At 31.8% G+C, this 15,233-nt stretch overlaps 1 protein-coding gene across 1 annotated transcript; it reads right to left on the bottom strand.

Moving 5' to 3' along the window:
- Positions 1 to 13,557: 13,557 nt before the first annotated feature.
- Positions 13,558 to 14,848, bottom strand: LOC130992286 (pseudo histidine-containing phosphotransfer protein 6). Its single transcript, XM_057916851.1, has 5 exons — positions 14,629 to 14,848; positions 14,423 to 14,553; positions 14,199 to 14,342; positions 14,051 to 14,123; positions 13,558 to 13,953 (listed from the first exon to the last, which is right to left on the bottom strand). The coding sequence occupies exons 1-5, from the start codon at positions 14,695 to 14,697 to the stop codon at positions 13,891 to 13,893; spliced, it is 480 nt and encodes a 159-aa protein (XP_057772834.1). The 5' UTR covers positions 14,698 to 14,848; the 3' UTR covers positions 13,558 to 13,890.
- Positions 14,849 to 15,233: the final 385 nt, after the last annotated feature.

Here is a 15,233-nt window from a genome sequence, read left to right as displayed (position 1 = left end):
CACATCCCATGCAAAGACAAACATGTAGGGCTGAATAGTGATAATAAATTAGTATTAAATATGGTTTGATAAACGCATCGTATTAGGCTGCCAATATCAAATTGTAATGAAATTGTATATTAAAAAGAATACAAAAATAGTAGGAGGTGATTTACATCGACGTCGCATTCGCATCTCTCACTTCACTGAGTCTCCATAGACAACTGTAGGGAAATTAAAAGATAAGGGGGAAAAACAAAGAGAAAAATGAATTGCGTTGCCAAAATTGAAGTCATTAGTTAATTACGATCGGTACAATTAACATGTGCTTATAAATAAATAAAAATTCACTTTTTCACACGTTTTGTTTGTTGAAAAATTTATCTGGATAGGAGAGAAATTTTTTCCCAACAACTCATTTTCCCACTTTTTCACTTCAATTCATAATGATATTATCACAAGTTATAGGTCTAATAATATTTTTTATAGTATATATTTTTATAATTTTTCAATTTTACCATCAAAAAATTTATAATTTAACTCATCCTTCTATATTGCTCATTCTCTCCCTTCATTTTCTCTCTCCCCACTTTCTCTCTATATTTTCTCCCTCTTCACAGTATGTTCATATTAGTATATTTTATTACCAAAGAGAACATGAGATAAAAAGAATGGGGACCACTAAAATGTGATAAATTTTTCCATCTTTTTGATGAGGAGTAAAATATGCATAAGGCAGGTCTGAAAGTACCAGGGTCGTCAGCTCTGAGAATAAGGGCGGAGCGAAGAGTCCGAACAGTGCGTTTTCGAGAAAGTATAAAGGATAAAGGCATCAAGGCCATTTCGGGAGAATTTGCACACCACGCAAGACATGGCTGAAGTAAAGAAAGAATAAACAGCGCTGGGGATTGAGCAGGGCTAGTGTCATAAGAAGTGGGATTTCAGAGCTGAAAGATTGATGTGGCCCTGGAAAAGACCAGCAGCCTTGTCGGTTGACAACGACCTCGGGAAGATTCTCTTTAACTGCCAGGGTCACTTTCAGCTCTATAATTACCATTTTACCCTTGTATTGGGCATCTATAAATAGGAAGAACACCGGTCATTGTATATACAGGCAATTCGAACCTTAATACAATTCTCTCTTCTCTTGCTTTGATTGTTCTCGTTCTATCTCTACCGATTTACCAACACACTGCAGGTGAACCTCTTTACTCATAATCTAAAGGTGAAATTATCGAACTCACCACTTTTCTTTCCCTTTCTTTTCCCAGATAAACTTACAACCAAAGAGAACACAGAGTTAATAGTGATTTATATCTCGAACTTTCAATATTTTTTACAAACACATCTGAACGTTGAGCACATAACGAACTATTCTTCCTTCTTTCAACATTTTTTATGAAATATTTTGAAGTTTTATTTTTACCTAAAAAGCTCCCAACTTTGATTATTTTTTGTAAAATATTTTGTTATACAAAATTAAGTGACAGAAATATGACAAAAAGTTTCGAACTTTCAGCATCTTTCAACAATAATGGTCACTGACATATTTTTTTTAATAATGACGGTCCTTAAAATATTACATTTGACGAGATATATCATCTTTACGTTATCGAATTTTATATTTAATGAAAAACGTTGAAAGTTCAAATTTTTTTACGAAAAAACAAATATTTAGAATATTTTATGAAAATTTTTAAAGTTCAGGATATAAAACACTCTTTAGGATACCCTGAAGGTTCGTTTACTTTAATGGATAAATTTATCATGAGAAAATGAGGGATAACAAAAATTTATGCCTCTAAATACCTCATTTTTTTATATATATTATATTTTATACAAAAGAGAAATTCATTATTTTTTCCTTTCTTATTTTTATTTAGAGGATAGATAATATTATCTTTTGTCCCTAAATCTAATCCATAAACCTTGATTTCATTGTGCTCATTAATTAACTGAACCACACTATCATTCAATTTGATAATAAAAATTAAAAAGCGCCGAAATCCATTAATAGATGAAAACATTTAAGACTTGTTTTATATTTTTTCTACTGAGAAATCTCGCCGTACCTGATCTCTCCAAAAGAACTCGAAACTTATTTTATCAATTATATTCAACAGCATGCCTCTTTGGAATAGAAGTATATTAATTAATTTAAAGAGATCATTAAAGTGGCATATTCGCTTAATACTTAAAATATATGCAACACTAGCTCATGAAAACAAAATAAAATATATATGCAACACTACAAAAGCTTGCGCATATAATCCTCACCAGATTTGATGCAAAAACTTTATTATTATAAGGCAAAATCTTGGGTACACCCAGGTGTACCATACACCCGGGTCGTACCCTGACCCGTTTGACCCGCATAAAAATCCAAAAAGCTGCCAATATATATTAAAAAGCACGGATCATTTAGCAATACACCTATCAGGTTAGTTGGTTGGGCCTTCATTTTTTATGTGAAGGGCAGGAGGTCGAATCCTAGCCAGCGCCTTTTTTCCACTTTTATGTGTTTTTCTTTTTATTTGACCTTTTAGCTTTTTTTATTTTTTTATTTTTTTTGCGTTTTGTGTTTTTTTTATGCTTTTAACTTTTAGCTTTTTCTTGTTTTTTTATTTGCGTTTTTTTTTTCTACAATTTTTTTTTCCTTTTTTAAAATTGATTTTTTTTTCCTTCTTTTATTTAAATAATTTTTTGATTCTAACTTTTTTTTTACTATATAATTGATATAGTTTTGATATAGTGTCATTTTGAAATGTTAAAGTGTCGTTACTAATTTTATATTGTTGTTTGAATTCTTAAAGTGTCATTCCAAATGTTTTAGTGTCATTTGAAATATTATAGTGTCATTTCAAATCATGTAGTGTCATTCGAAATCTCATAGTGTCATTCGAAACGTTATAGTGTCATTCAAAATATTATAGTGTCGTTCGAAATCATGTAGTGTCATTCGAAATCTCATAGTGTCATTCGAAACGTTATAGTATCATTCGAAACGTTATAGTGTCATTCGAAATCATGTAATGTCATTCCAAATCTTATAGTGTCATTCGAAATCATGTAATGTCATTCGAAATCTCATAGTGTTATTCAAAATCTTAAAGTGTCATTTTGAAATGTTAAAGTGTCATTTCAAATGTTAAAGTTTCGTTCGAAATCTTAAAGTGTCATTCGAAATGTTAAAGTGTCATTCAAAATGTTATAGTGTCATTCGAAATATTATAGTGTCATTTTGAAATGTTAAAGTGTCATTTCAAATGTTAAAGTTTCATTTGAAATTTTAAAGTGTCATTCGAAATATTATAGTGTCATTCGAAATTATGTAGTGTCATTCAAAATGCTATAGTGTCATTCGAAATCATGTAGTGTCATTCGAAATCTCATAGTGTCATTCGAAAATATAATTTAAAAAAATGAAAAAAAGAAGAAGAAGAAAATTACAAGTAGAAAGAAAAAAGAAGAAGAAAAAAACAAAAAAATGCAGAATGAAAAAGAAAAAACGAAAGGGAAAAAATGCTAAAAAAATTAAGGAAAAAAAAACAAATATATATATATATATAGGGTAAGATATATATATATATATATATATATATATATATATTAAAAGTGTCATTTACTAATAAAAATAGTGTCATTCGGATAAATTAAAAATGTCCTTTAAATTGAAATATAGTATCATTTATTAATGCATATATTGTTATTCACTAAGAAAAATAATGTCATTTTTAGATATATAAAAAGTGTCGTTTACTAAGAAAAATAGTGTCATTTACATATATTAAAAGTGTTATTTGTAATATAAATATAGTATCATTTATTAATACTGATGGTGTCATTTACAAAAAAAGCTAACCACCAAATTTCGCCAGAAGGGATTCAGTGTTATTTGTAATATAAATATAGTACTCCCTCCGTCCATGAAAGAACTTCCTAGGAGGGAGTGGCACTGGTTTTAATAAAATGTTGTATAGTGTATTGAGAGTGGAGAAAAAGTTGTAAAGTGTATTGGGAATTGTGAAAATAGAGTGCACTGGTTTTAATAAAATGTTATATTTATTTTCGCCAGAAGGGATTCAGTGTTATTTGTAATATAAATATAGTGCACTGATTCGAACCTGCGGCCCTTGCTAGTGAGGCGCAGGTTCTACCCAATTGCGCCAGTTTTCCGATTGTTATGAAAAGCGCAAATTTTGTATATATTATGTAATTTTAACCGGGTCAAATTTGACCCGGGTGCACCGTACACCCAGGTGCACACAAGAGTGCCTCTTATTATAAATTTATAATAATAATCAATATGACTAGGAATACGCTCCAAAGTGTCTTTTGTATCAATAAATATATGTACTTTATATTCTTTCTCATGTTTATTTTTTCCAAGATACATTTTCGTTCCCAACAACTGCTTCTTAGTTGGCAGAGAACCTTAACAATAAGGATGTTAGCAAAGAAACTAGCTAAATATGGAAAAATAAATAGAAAACATAATTAAAACAAAACAATTAAAATAAATAAAATTAATAAAACTCGAAAGTAATTTGAAATGAGCCGCTGCAATCTTCAATCTTGTAGAAAATAAATATAAGATCTAAAAATTGTAAAAACAATAAATTCTAAAGCTAAAAATTGAATATATATATATGTATATATGTATGTATGTACAGGGAAGAGCTACCGTGAGAGCACCTCTTAAAATAAGAAATAAGAACTAGAAAAAATGTATGAATTTTATGTAGATCACGTATGAATTTGCTGTATAAAGGTATGAATTGTGAAAAATAATTTTTTGCTATTTTTGGGATTCGAACTCAGGGCCATGAATTCATCCAAGGGGATGATGAATCAACCGTAGATCTTGATGATCTAAAGGTTGAAAATGATTCTTATTTTATATCTTAAGAAGTGTACTTATACAACAAATTCATACGTGTTCTACATAAAATTCATACATTTTTGCTGGTTCGTAATTCTTAAAATAAGGGTGGTTTATTGAATAACCGCCTATATATATATATATATATATATATATATATATATATATATATTGGTGAAAATAGTTGTCTAATAAGTCAACAAAATGACCTATATATAGTTACAGAGGCGTCTGGGCCAAATTTCAAAGGTTTCCATCTTTTTTCCACGGCACATGCATGACTATATGTGCTTTTTGTCTCCACGAGCAGTGTTTTTCGTTTTGATCATAACTTTCTCGTTATTTGCAATCTGTTTGCGCTTACGAATTCGTATCAATATGATCTATAGCTTTCATTTAGATCACTCGACCTAATTTAGTCTCAATATTTCTAAAAATTTCATTAAAGTACGAGAAAATGTCACATTTCACAAGATAAAATAATTCAAGCACAAAATAATTATCAAACATTCAATATCTTATCAAATTGACATCTTAAGAACATTAAAAATCATAGAAAAGTGAGTGTTATCATATAATTATCATTAACCTTTGTTTAAGCATAATAGTTATTTTAATATTTGCCCCAATTATTTATAGAGAGTCTTTACACGTGTTTATTAGTAACTACAAAGATATAATCCCAGCCGTAGATGAAGAAAATGGATCAATATATGGTTCTTGATCAGCAACAATATCAATAACCTTATGTATCAGCAAGCACTAACAGCTAGCTTTAGTTAGTCTATGTTATCCATGAGAGTGTGAAAATGATATCTCGATTATAAAAGTACTGATCGAATTTTTGAACACTTAATATTACAATTACAATTATGACTCCATCAATTAAGCTAACGTATGAATTCAAGTAATGACTATATATACTCCAAGCAAAATAAATGGAAATAATCCGCTTTTTTCAGAATAAACAATTACAATTGTACATGTTAGCAAAAAAATCAGTAGGTATATATGATAAAATAATTTAGTACACTAATCATTAATACTAGTAAGTAGTAGTAATATATATTGTGATTAAACGGTGCAATTATAAGAAAATATATAGTAATTCAATTAACGTTTGCAACAATGAAGCACATGTAATAGAACATTGACACCTCACTGTTATCCAGGTTAGACTATAGTTCTGGGAATTTTTATAACTAGACACTCAATAATAAATAATGCAAAGAAATTGTTTCTAACTAAAGTCATTCTCTTGAATATAATATAACATAATATCAGGATATTATAGGATACATTTTACAAATACAAAATAACATAAATTGTTAACAGATATTTAAACAATCAATTAATAATAACTACAAATTAAATCAATCCAAGCTAAAAAAATAAATTATAAATTTTAATTTAAAGAATAAGAAAGGTCGAATCTTGACTTTTATATACATGTAATTGATAGGGTAAATATCACTTTTTGACCCATCGCTTGAGCGTTTTCTCAAATATATCCCACCCTAAGCATATTTACAAAATAATTCTCATCGTTTCATTTTTTTCTTATTTGTGGCCCGCAAAAATTTTTCGGTGATCGGTTTCTGACGTGTTCCGGCCAAGTGCCATGTAACTATTACACATCAGCATTAAAAAAGAAAAAGAAAAAGAAAAAGGAAATACACATAAGAAGTTAAAAAGCGTGTCTGGCTTCTCAATATCTTAGAACATATGCAGAGAGGGGTGCAATGATGTACTCCAATATCTTGAAAATGGTTCGATTCCCTTTTGCGCCCTAGGAACTCAATCTCTTATTCATCTCGATTATCAGTTTACATAGCAAATATAACAAAATGGCAGATTCACCAGTAATCCAAAAAATCAAACACGGGAAAACATAATTTCACCAATACTATGCTCAAGAAACCAATTTTACAAATACTCTACTCAAGAAACCAATACTCTGCGCAATACATGTTTAACAAGTGCAAAGGGGTTTCGCATAAACGGCAGAACTTATTTAACAAAGTATTATGCTCAAGAAACCAATTTTACATTAAGAATGAATATGCACCCTTCATATCACCCTTCATATCAATCAAACAAAAAGAATTGAAGAAAACTGAATTACAGAATTAATTTCATAGATATTTCAATCCAACATTGACTGAACGCTTTACTCACTTGTCTATGCTGGCGGGAAGTGACGGCAAGGGATTCAAGCACTTGTATATGGCGGGGAGTGACGGCCAAAATTTGGTCTACAACCGGAGACTGCCAGAGCCGATTCTTTATCAAGTGGGGCGAGGGAGATGGCAGCGGGGGAATTAAACCCGGAGGAGATCGCAGCGAAGGGGAAAATCGACAGAGAAGTGCCTCTATTGTGTTGATCGGAGGTAGGGTTGAAGATGATGGAAGATTTCGCATGAAGAATTTTGAAAAATATTGAAGATGAACCGTTAGTATCTTTTTGCTTAAGGAAACGGGTTGAATTGTTATTTTAGAGAAGCCAGTAGCGTTTCTTATATGTATTTATTTATTTAATTTTTTTTAATGCTGATGTGTAATGTTACATGGCACTTGGCCGGAAGACGTCAGAAACCGGTCGCCGGAAAATTTTTGCAGGCCACAAATAAGAAAAAAATGAAACGATGGGTATTGTTTTGTAAATATGCTAAGGGTGAGATATATTTGAGAAAACGCCCAAACGATGGGCCAAAAAGTGATATTTACCCTAATTGATAAAATCCGTCAACTTGGCTCAAGCCCAATTAACATTTCAAGTTGGACCAATGAGCTGAACAACCCGGTCAGTCCAACCCAACAAACTTCAAACCAACTTGGATCGATAACAAGGTTGGCCTAATTACTTAAGAAAACTTGTTAGCCCAGCCCGATAAGTCAAGTTATATTTATTACAAGATCAACTTGGGCTGACCCAGGTTGACTATCCCACTTCAATTAAGTCCAATTTGTCTAAACAATCGGGCTGTATAATTCGCACTCGGCCTAAGCCCATCAAGCTAGTTTACCAATTTGGCACGATCTTAAAAAGCTCAACTAGTCAAACGGATCGGTCCATCTAGCCCAAAAAGCTATAGATCGACTTGAATTCACTACTAAGCTGGATATATCGCATGCGGCCCAAGGGTTATTGTCAACCTAGATTGACAAAGTTACAAAACCCAGTCGTCAAACTCTAAAAAACGTCTTCTAGACGTCAAACCCCATAAGACGTCTCCTACTAAGCTGATTTAGTCAGAGGGTAAATCTTCATGATCCCGTCCAAATCACAACAACTTAAGAGATTAGGATTTTGACAAGGCCAGACTGTATGTCTTCTATATTAACATCCAGACTAGGTCATAAAGGGGACACGAAAATCCTACTTGCTCTCTACTTCTTGAATTCTCTCTACTCTGCCACCACGCTGATTGTTCTTACGAGTTGGAAATAACCAACCTGGTGTATCTCCGCCTCCAACCTTCCATCCACCATGGAATAATCACTCATTCCAACTTGTCTTTCTCTCTTATTTCATTATGTTTGTCATTCTATTTTGCTATTTTGGTACTGACTTGAGCATCAGAGGCTCTACGGTCGACACCCCCTCCCAGTGCTCAACCTAGGATTCTTACGTGTTCTTGTGTGGACAGGTTGCTAGTGCCTAATAGATCCGAACATGCCAGCGTCATCTTAAATTGTAGATTTTAGCCTCTACAATACCCATTATAAATCTCCAATAAATTTTTAATTGAAATTGAAGCGTACAATAACTTTTCTTTAATCTTTTTAATATAAATCCAACGTGACCTCTCTTTTTATACAAATACAAAGTAGGTTTTTCAGTTGAGTGTGCCCGAATAGATATATACTTTATTTATGTTTAAGCAGTAAAATTAATTATTTAAAGATATCTAATATATTGTGTACATACTTAATAGTAGGGATGCCAATTCAGTCCAAAACCTATGGACTGAGCCGATTAGCTCGATAATTCAAGAGGTTAGGGCTAAAATATTTCAATCCGATAAAATTATAGCCTGTAATTGAATAGCCGGAATTCTATAGGGTTTACCCAAAAATAATGTGTTCGTCTGATTATATGAAAATTTTCTCGTTATATAATTTTCAACTTCATTACTTTGCTTCTGAAAATTAGTATAATAAGATTTTTTTTCAAAAGTTTGTAAAATATATTTTGATTCAATATTAAAAAGTTGTACTCATTATTTCATTTTTCTATGTTTTTAATCCAATACATAACATAATATTTAGATATAAAAAATAAAAAATAAATAATCATTTAAAAAAAATGTGTGCATCTTTTTATCTCGAAGACTTGGATAGTCCGTCCCATTGATAATGACTCATTACTTTCGAGCACAGTTATTAAGAAGTAGAGTTATTTAAGGGTAAAAGTGATATAAAGTGGTGAAGCCCACAACTTTTTCTAAGAAAAAGTGATTTCTTTTTATGGAATAGGCCATTATCAATGGGACAAACTATCAATGGGAATAGGTCATTATCAATGGGCCATTAGAAGTCGATGTTGAAATATCATTTATGCGCGTATTTATTTTGTTATAAATATAATATTGTCAAGAAAAATATAGTATTAGTTAATTTTAATTTATAGTTTTTTGAGTTTGATGGGCCAGCCTGAACATTTAGAGAGTTAGGATTAAAAAAATCTAACTTGAATTTTTTTAAACTTGATTAGCCCGTACTCAAATAAAATTAGTCCAGAATTTACTGAATTAGTGTGATTGACCTCCCTATTAACACTGACTTAATAATATTTGAAAGTTGAAACTGAACGAGAGTGTATTCCTTCCTTCCACCTCCTCCCTAAGCCACTGTTGCTACCGGCCACCCTACCTAGAAAAAGAGATATCGACATATTGTATCATATAATGTGTAAGTTGAGAAAATTTTGGCCAGTCAAAAGTTTGATAATGAACAATGATAGCAAAAGTGGTTTAAACCCATTTTTTGGTCAAGAAATAAAAGGCAGCACAATTAAATTTAATGAGCTATTAAAATCTTGAGGCTGAAAATCACACTTTGGCCCGCAAATCTTTTGCACTAGATATTTAAATTGTGGTATCATTTGAGACAACGAAATTAAGGTACTTATGGACGTGAATAAAAGCCATATATATTCTTGTTTTTTAATTTCTAGATTTTATTGTATTATTCAACTGTACGACCTTTTCTGATTGGAGCAACTTTAATTTTTTGGTGTACAAGTCATTCTAAGCAAAACAAAGTTGTGTACATGTTGTGCCCGCGCTTGACTTTTGAGTTTAAGAATTTTCAGTGATTATTTTATTGTATTTTCTGAATTTTTAGGGGGAAACACAAACTGAATGTGGTGCGTGAATTTTAACACGAAAAGTAACATTATGAATTTATGATACAATGTAATAAGATGCAGCGACAATTATTCCACAAACAGTAACACAGAAAAGTACAAAATCTATAGCCTCATGATTTTTTGGAGCCATAGTACAAAATCTATAGCCTAATTACTGGGACCACCACAAATATTTTAGCCCTATCACTTTTTTTCTCTCCAAATAAATGTGTGAATGTGAGAAAGTGGCGGAAACAAAATCCAACTGCAGAAATGAAAAACAAATTGAGGTCTAGGATTTTCTTTTTCCAGAATGAAAACGAACAAGATGCTGGTGTGGAAAAGGTTGAGAAGAAGAGTTTAGAGCTGTGCATCATATGATTCATATATATGTCAGAACTCTCTCTCTATATACTACTCCATGCTAGCTAGTATTTTTTTTAAGGGTAAAAAGATGGAGGATTATTCCAAATCAGAAACTACAATATTCAAATGTCAAAGCGAAAACTCTGACCTCCAGATCATTAAGTACATCTTAAAAAAAGAAGGGTGTGTTTTCTTTAGTTGTAAATTTATCATAAAAAAATGAAGGATAAATAAAATTTCATCCTTTAAATTCTTTATTTCTTTTCTCTCATTTCATACATAATAGAATTTGATTCTTACTCATTCCTCATTTTCACAACGAAAAAATGGATAATATTATCACACCAAAAATGGAGGGATATTATCCCTCCTTTATAGTGAAAAGGAGGAATGAGTAAGAGTCAAATTCTATTTTGTAGGCGAGAACATCACCGCACGCAGGCGAGAAATGCCCTGCGTGTGGGACCTCAACACCAAACAATACAACATCGCACACAAACGGGAATACAGCATCACCTAAAGTGGAAAAAGATCACCGTACGCGGGCGGAATTGAACCTAAAACTTCTTACAAAGGAGAATTTTTGGGTGCCTCAGTTTTGCCATAAGAGCATGGTCACATTGGATGATAACATTTATAATACAGGTGTTACCAAATTGCAACTTACATGGAACAAGATATTATACTTTCCTACTTTACTACCCGAAAATATATAGCAGTAGTAATACTAATATATTATTGTAAGTTTAATTTTGGCAAATTAAAACAAAAGCCAGCCCAAGAGGCGATAGATAAGGATTTTTAGCCTCAAAATGATTAAATAAGTTGGACTTGCATTAAGGGTGTTTATTTGTCAGGCCATAACTAGGATGAAAATAACCAGATGATTCGACTAGTATGTAGGAAAAAGACATAGCAATTTGCACAAATTCGCCAATTGAACGATTTTTTTATAAAAGTAATTAAAAGATACAGGCCCATACCCAAGCCCAAACCCAAACCCAAACCCAAACCATATAAGCAAATTGCTAAATGAAATTAGCGCTTTCCTGCTTAAGAAACAATTCTCTTCTTTTTCTCTTTTTGGTTTATGATGTGTAAAATAACAGAAATCCTTGAACTGTTGATACCAAATCAGATGGGTTCGGGCCTGGTTAACAAGTCCAGTGGACCAATGCATGAATGTCTGCTGGGTTGGTTTAGACACATCTCAGGTTGGGCCGCTCCATTATTTTTGAAGGCCCACCAACCCTTAAAATCCGATATGGATGGGCAATTCAATTTATAGCCTCCATTTTATACTTTATAGTCATTATCTAAAATAATAATTAGAAATTTATCTTATATTTATATATGAGTGTTATAAAGAGTAAAATGGGGCTATGAATAAAATCACCCAATCCAAATCTAATTTAATTTATTACGCGGGTTGTACTTGTACACTTACAGAAGTAAGGATGTAAAATGGCTAATATTATGAATTTAGCCCACGTTTGGTTGGATGTTTTTAGAGGTTGGAAAGGGAATCAAGTAATTGAATTCATTACTTGTTGTTTGGTTTGGGTAATGAGATAATCATTACCCTTACTTGAGGGTAACCCAATCACCCAATTTGTTACCCCTCAAAATAGAGGGGAAACAAAAGAAAGGGAATCCCTTACTAATGTTTCCATTCCATTGTTAAACCAAACACTCAATAAAAGTAATGGTTATTGTTACCATTCCACTCATTTATTTAATTCCATTCCCTTTCAATTCCTTTACTTGAACCAAACGAGCACTTAGTATGTTCGTTATAAGTTGTGTGTATGAGTGTACTTGTGTATTATTCAAAACAAGAACGAAATATTGAAGTAATTTTAGTTGTTTCTAGGATTAATATTGAAAAATGCGTGCGCGTGTGTTTGTGTGTGTTAAACTTATATATGCATATATTTTAAAATACATATTATAATCGTATTTGTTCTAATTAAATATTTTATATTACACTAAAATATGGAATATATATACATAAGCTATTGTATATTTTAGAAATATAAGATAACTACACATGGCACATAATCCATTTTGTGTTGTCCACTATTTGCTTTATATTTCAATGATATGAGTATAATATATGTAATACATAAATAGATAGACAATGAGACTTAGATTGATTTGTAAGTGTTGACTTAATGTATTTTATGATTGATATTTATTTGAATGGTGAAATTTTTACCTGGGTTCAAATCTCTTGAAGAGAGCGAAAATTTTACTATTTTTTTTTAATATCATTGTTTAACATTATATATTGTTTTATTCATTAGTCTCAAATCTTACAAAAAATAACAATCTCACTAAAAGTTAAACCATAATAGATATTCCACAACTATTTACTAACTATGCACAAATTAAATCATACTCACAAGACATTTAAAGTTTTTGAAATTTTGTATAATTATAAATCCTTATATTTGTATTAAATTTGTAGAATAAATACATGGATAAGAGCATCCACAGAAGGACTCGCGGAGTGTACGCGAATCTTGTACCACTATCAGGCGGGTGCTCACCTCGGAGTGCAATCCAATAAGAAAAAATATATACTATTTTTTTAAAAAACATAAAAATTAGGTTGAACGCCAATCTTTTTTTTTTATTATTATTGTGAATGAGGTGTTTGGCTCATCAATGGTCATTTTTCTTTTTTAATTATTGTAATTTTTTATTTTTATTTTAATGAATTTATGTTTTTAGGTTTTTTTCTTTTCTTTTTTATATAAAATTGTCATTTAATTAAAAATTAATTTAATTTAAAAAATATTTAAAATAAAAAATAAAATTAGAGAGGGCACCAATGCGGAGCTCTAATATAAACACTAATTTTATTTGTGTTGACATTAAAAAAAAGTCAACATTACTGCGGATAAATTTGAACCACTTACATATACTATTAATTGCTTGAAATTGATGTTTGAATTTCGAAAAAAAAAATGTTTGAGTGAAATAAAATAAAGTGAGTTGGAAAGAGGAGAGGCATTGCGTTTTTTGATAATCTGCAAGCTGCATTAAGTGCTTGATTGACAACACACAAACACACACTAATACTACAAATCAAAGTGAAGGGACGGTAAAATGGGTTTTAGAATGGATGAGAGTGGAGAAAAGAAGCAAGCTATCTCTACTACTACTTGTCTACCCCTAAACTAAAAAAGCTGAAAGGCTAGGTTGTTGGAAAATCAGCATTCAGCAGCTGGGCTGGGAATTATGCATTCAATGCCAGGTGAAATTCTGTCACTATCTTCCATCCATCACTTTCCGCTTCAGCCTTTTAAGGGTGCTGCTCAGGCGCAGGATATCTCACTGCACCTGCTAGGATTCTCTGCTGCTCAATCTAACAAAATATACTATATATAGTCACAAATTCATTCATTTAATTGATACTAATTAATTGCATGGCATGGCATTAATGTTGCGACATATATTCACACCTGGAACAATTCATGCAGCTTGTTTTTGAGGTAACAGTACTCATATTCTAACAGCTCCAAAGCTCTTAAGCATCTGTTAATGTTTGATTTTGTTAGTTGGAGAGAATGATGTCAAGTATGAGAAAAAGAAGAAATTAAAGTGGGTGACCCGGGGCGATTGTTCTGCTCCGAAGCGGCTCGAAAGGCGATGCAGACGTTTCTGAGCCTTTGGGCGCCGATGCTGGAACTGCTTCCCATGAATTGATTCAAGTGGATTCCCATCTTCTTGTAGTCACATAACTCCTTATCCACCCTTGAATTAAATGAAATTAAAGCATTTATATGGAGTAGTAATTGATAGTTGAAAGCAATGAAATGAAATAGAATGATTACAGCAATCCTCTGAGGTTCCTGAGGAGCTTCTCGGACTCGTGGAAGTATATGTTGACAACCTCAGACACAAAGTTTGGGGAAGATTCATCTTGCAGTTGCTGCAGCTGTAAGAACTGCTCGTCCAATACTCCCTATAACACACCAATTAACAACAACAAATACTACTATTACTATATAGAAATGGAGAGAGAGGTAGACTTAATTACCTGGTGGAAAAGAATGGCGAGCAGACGATTCATGTCAGCACGCAGCTGCTCTACACTGAGTCCCAACATCCAGAGAGGTAGACCCGTTTTGTCTTGTGAAAGAAGAGAATGGGAAGAGCAACTCACTGCATTAATTGTTGTTTGCTTCTAAATTTCAAATGAAGGAAGACGCGATGCCATCACAATTTAAAGGCTGCCGCTCCAAATGTCACAAATATTTCTGTGCCTCTCTCTGCCTGCACACGCCCACGTCCCTCATGCCTCCCCTGCTTCTGCTTTTATCCACTCCTTTATTATATTTCATCTTAGAATATAACTTAAGAATGAAAATTAAATTTTTTTATTGTCCAATCATAAAATTATACGCTCATTATTTATAATTAATTTAAATAAATAAAAATAGTATAAGTTGGTGTTTTGTTTATTAAGGCTTTTAGTAATTTCTATAATTTGAACCAATATATTTTATTCATATTTAACTAAGAGAGGCATGATTGGGAGATTTTAGTAACAAAAACTAAAAATATTAGTATCAGTTTTAAATAAATACCCCGGCTTTACTTTCCCTACACTCAAGGCCATATTCTAGTTGACAGTGGCGGTTT

Source organism: Salvia miltiorrhiza, chromosome 7 (assembly GCF_028751815.1).
Source record: "Salvia miltiorrhiza cultivar Shanhuang (shh) chromosome 7, IMPLAD_Smil_shh, whole genome shotgun sequence".
NCBI classification, from domain to species: Eukaryota; Viridiplantae; Streptophyta; class Magnoliopsida; order Lamiales; family Lamiaceae; genus Salvia; species Salvia miltiorrhiza.
This window is presented reverse-complemented; position numbering and strand designations above follow the sequence as displayed.